The sequence below is a fragment of the Euprymna scolopes genome, chromosome 3, assembly GCF_053919585.1.
Source record: "Euprymna scolopes isolate OS-2025 chromosome 3, ASM5391958v1, whole genome shotgun sequence".
Lineage (NCBI taxonomy): Eukaryota > Metazoa > Mollusca > Cephalopoda > Sepiida > Sepiolidae > Euprymna > Euprymna scolopes.
The window spans coordinates 188,440,865-188,444,556 of NC_136484.1; the positions used below are offsets into that span (position 1 = coordinate 188,440,865).

Below are 3,692 nucleotides of genomic sequence, written 5' to 3' on the forward strand. Positions count from 1 at the left end.
AAGTCATCGGGGCATCCAAACACTTTAAGGACGTTCCACAGCATTTTTCGATCAACTGTATCAAATGCTTTACGGAAGTCTACCAAGACTATTTAGAGCTCCCGATGGCTTTTTAATGAATCTGCCGTAAGCTGAAGATCATATCTATTGTATATCTTTCATGCCTGAATCCACACTCTGATTCGGTTAGGACCCTTTCCGCCATTCTGGCTAGCCGTGCTTCACCACTTTCACCATTATTTTCCCGGCAATGGTCAGCAAGATATACCACTGCAGTTTTTTGGATCACCTTTGTTTTTGTAGATTGGCATGATCATGACATCTTTGACGACTTCTAGCAGCGTTTCTTGTTGCCAGCATTTTGCTATTAGTTGGTGAAGTTTTCTCATGAGTTGTTCACCAGCAAACATGTATTCTTCAGCTGGTATGCCGTCAATTCCTGGAAAGTTGTTCATTAATTTTTATCAATTGATTTTCTTACTCCCCCAGGAGTTGGTGTGTCATTCAGGTTCATCTGCAGGGGAGGACTGTTATGTGGCGTAAGATCTCCTCATCCGTATTGGATTGCACATTCAGTAGGGTGCCGAAGCACTCTTGCCATCTTTGAATTATCTGTTTTGGTTGGGTAAGGATGGTGTTTCTATCTTCTGATAAAAGGGTTTTAGTCATCTGGACTCTATGGCCATACACTTCCTTCAGTGATTTGAAGAAACCTGAAGGATTGTTTTCCTACGCTTGCCTCTGCATATCTTCAGCCCTTTTCATTCACCAGGTGTTTTCTTGGTCATTCTCATTGAACCAGTCCGCATTTCACTTTTTTGTGTAACCAAGTACCTCTGCCGCAGCAGAGAATACATACCTGCTTAGCAAGTCCCACATTTGTTCTGGTGAATCAGAATTATCAGTGGTTTGTTCTAATGCTGAGTTGATTGCAAGTTGTAGTCTATCTTGCCATTTTCTATCTCCGAGCTTTGATGTGTCTAGCCTTCTCTTGCACTTCGTTATTGCTCTGCTGTACACAGGTTTTATAGAGAACTTGAAGGTAGTCTTGATTAGGTAGTGGTCTGTTTGGCCATCTGGTCCTCGTATAGCTCTTGTGTTCTTTGCATCTTTTAGGTTCTTCCTTCCTTGTGATAACATAGTCCAGGAGATGGCGTCTCTTTGGCCTGGGTTTGTTCGCAGGAGTAGTAATGGTTATCCGAATGTTGGAAGTAAGTGTTCGTAATTGCCAGTTCATAATCCGTGCACAAACAGAGCAGCAGTTCTTCATTTGAATTGGGATTCCCCTTTCCAAACTTTCCGAGAACAGGGCTCCATATATTGTAGTCATGACCCACTCTATCATTGAAGTCACCAAGGAGAACTAGCTTATCCGCTGCAGGAACGTCTGCTATAGTGTCTTTCAGCTGAGAGTAAAAGCCCTCCTTTTCCTCGTCTGGGTAGGACATTGTCGGCGCATGGACGTTGATGATGGTGATGTTACGGTGATGGGATGTTGTGATGCGCAGTGTCATTATTCTTTCAGAGACTACTCTGGGGTTCTCTGCGAGTCCACTGACTAGGTCATTTCTGGTCGCAAAAAACTACTCCAGCTCTTCTTTTATTTTGTATGTAGTGATGTGCAAGTCTTGAATGTTGTTATTTCTTCGGTTATTTTCCCTCCCCACACATAATCATTAGTAACGACCTCGGACGACAACCGCCTTCCTAAGGAAGCAAATAACCCCAAAATACTATAAAACAATATACACATTCCCAAACCAATAAAAGCAAACACACACACGCACACACACGCGCACACACACATAAACACACACGCACACACAAACACCCTACCCCACCCTAAAGGAAAAGAAAAAAAACATTAGCAGAAAGAGATAGCGACCACAGCGAGGTCAAAGTTTCCCTGGACAAGTAAAAAAAAGCAATAAAAATTCAGCATCCCAATTAATAATAAATACTTACAAGTCTCCCCCCCCTTGGAAAAACTTCCAATTAACTAAGAAAATCGCCATTTTTACACATTTGAAAATAATTTTTGACGAGGACGCATCACAGACCGTCTGAAACGCGCGTAAACGATTTCAATGACTTAAAAATATTATTACAATGATCCAAACATAATTCTCAATGAAAAACCAAAACACGGAATAATTAAATAATGTTAAAAAATACACATTGTTGGTGACTACTCCCTTATTTAAATAAATAAATATATATATATATATATATATATATATATATATATATATATATATATATGTAGAGAGATAGAGATAGAGAGAGAGATAGAGCGGTAATGAGTTCCTTATTTATTTCGTTTTATTCTCCTTTCCATCTTAATCAATTCTCATGTTTTTCGTTGCCTACGCCGTGGGCTGACACCCCTACCCCAATTGTTTTAATCTATTAACTAAGAACTATAATCTAGTGTTTTAACATAATATATATATATATATATTATATATATTTATATATATATGTATATATAAGTTTAGAAATCAATTATTAAGACGTTTACAAAAAGACTGTTAATCTAAGTAACACAATGTCACGGAGTTGCATCCTACCTTGTTATAACATGGTTGTTTTAAGCTCTCATCAGAATAAGCTTTTGGTTAGCTTTTCTCTTAAGTAATTAAATGCTATCAAATTTCCACTATTAATGCTTATATTTTCACACACTCTACTTAAGTTTATAAACCGTTTTTTCGAAGTTTATTCCAGCCCTTTAAAAGTGTCCAATCCCTAACGGCACATGAAGTAATTATGTGTCTTATGATGTCGAAAATGCTACTAATCTCTCTAAAATGACAAAAGAATATGGAAAATATTTTGTTTTTAATTTAATAAATAATGCACACTCATACAACTAATATTTGCTTTATTAATTATTGTTGGTGTAAACATTGTTATAGGCACTCCTTCCATTATCAGATGTGTTAATATTGACATTACTATGATGCACACATTAAACTTAAATTTAAGAAACAAAAACAGCATTATAATCCTGTTACTCGGAAAATTAATGATTTTGCCGAAAATGTCTAAAAGAATAAACATATATTCGTCCCTGCTGATGAGACAAAAAATTATTATAAACTTGACTATCCTACGGATAAAAGACCTTTGTATAAAAGCTTAATAAATCTTATAAAATAGTCCCTCCTTAGACTTTTGATTCCATTAATTCTGGAGCTAACCATTTACTGACTTCTATGAATATTCATAACTTCACTGAAATAATTTCTCCGGGCACCCGTGGATTCACCCTCAAAGATCATAAACCTAATTTTCATGACAGCCCCCCCCATCAGATTGATCGGCCAAAGTAAAAGTTATCTTAGATAGAATCATCCCTGCGATTAAAGAAAAAGTAAGATTCCCTGTTTGGCTAAATTCGTTTGTCTCCCTTAAAAATAAACACCTCCTTAACTTCATAACCTTTGGCATCCAAAATTATTATCAATAAATTTCTCCGTTCTTTTTAAATAAGGATCTAATCTTTGCTAAAAGAAATTCTGACTTAACTAATTCAGAAATTAAATTAATTCTCCTAGCGAGAAAGTCCCTTATACAATTTAACAATAAGTTTTTGACTAGAAAGGACACCCCTGATAATTTTTAAACCTTGAAAGGTTTTCTCACTCTGCACACGTTACCGATTTAGTGGGACTCTTCTTACTGAAAGC

The 3,692-nt window shown here is 36.6% G+C and overlaps 1 protein-coding gene across 1 annotated transcript; it reads right to left on the bottom strand.

Moving 5' to 3' along the window:
* Window positions 1-1,112: 1,112 nt before the first annotated feature.
* On the bottom strand, window positions 1,113-1,514 carry LOC145263156 (protein CFDP2-like). The gene has a single exon (XM_080120158.1). It carries the CDS (start codon window positions 1,512-1,514, stop codon window positions 1,113-1,115), a length of 402 nt encoding a protein of 133 aa, XP_079976284.1.
* Window positions 1,515-3,692: the final 2,178 nt, after the last annotated feature.

Bases quoted from the DNA above. Each gene is read 5' to 3' on its own strand.
- LOC145263156 (XM_080120158.1), bottom strand. From the start codon at position 1,514: ATGACACTGCGCATCACAACATCCCATCACCGTAACATCACCATCATC.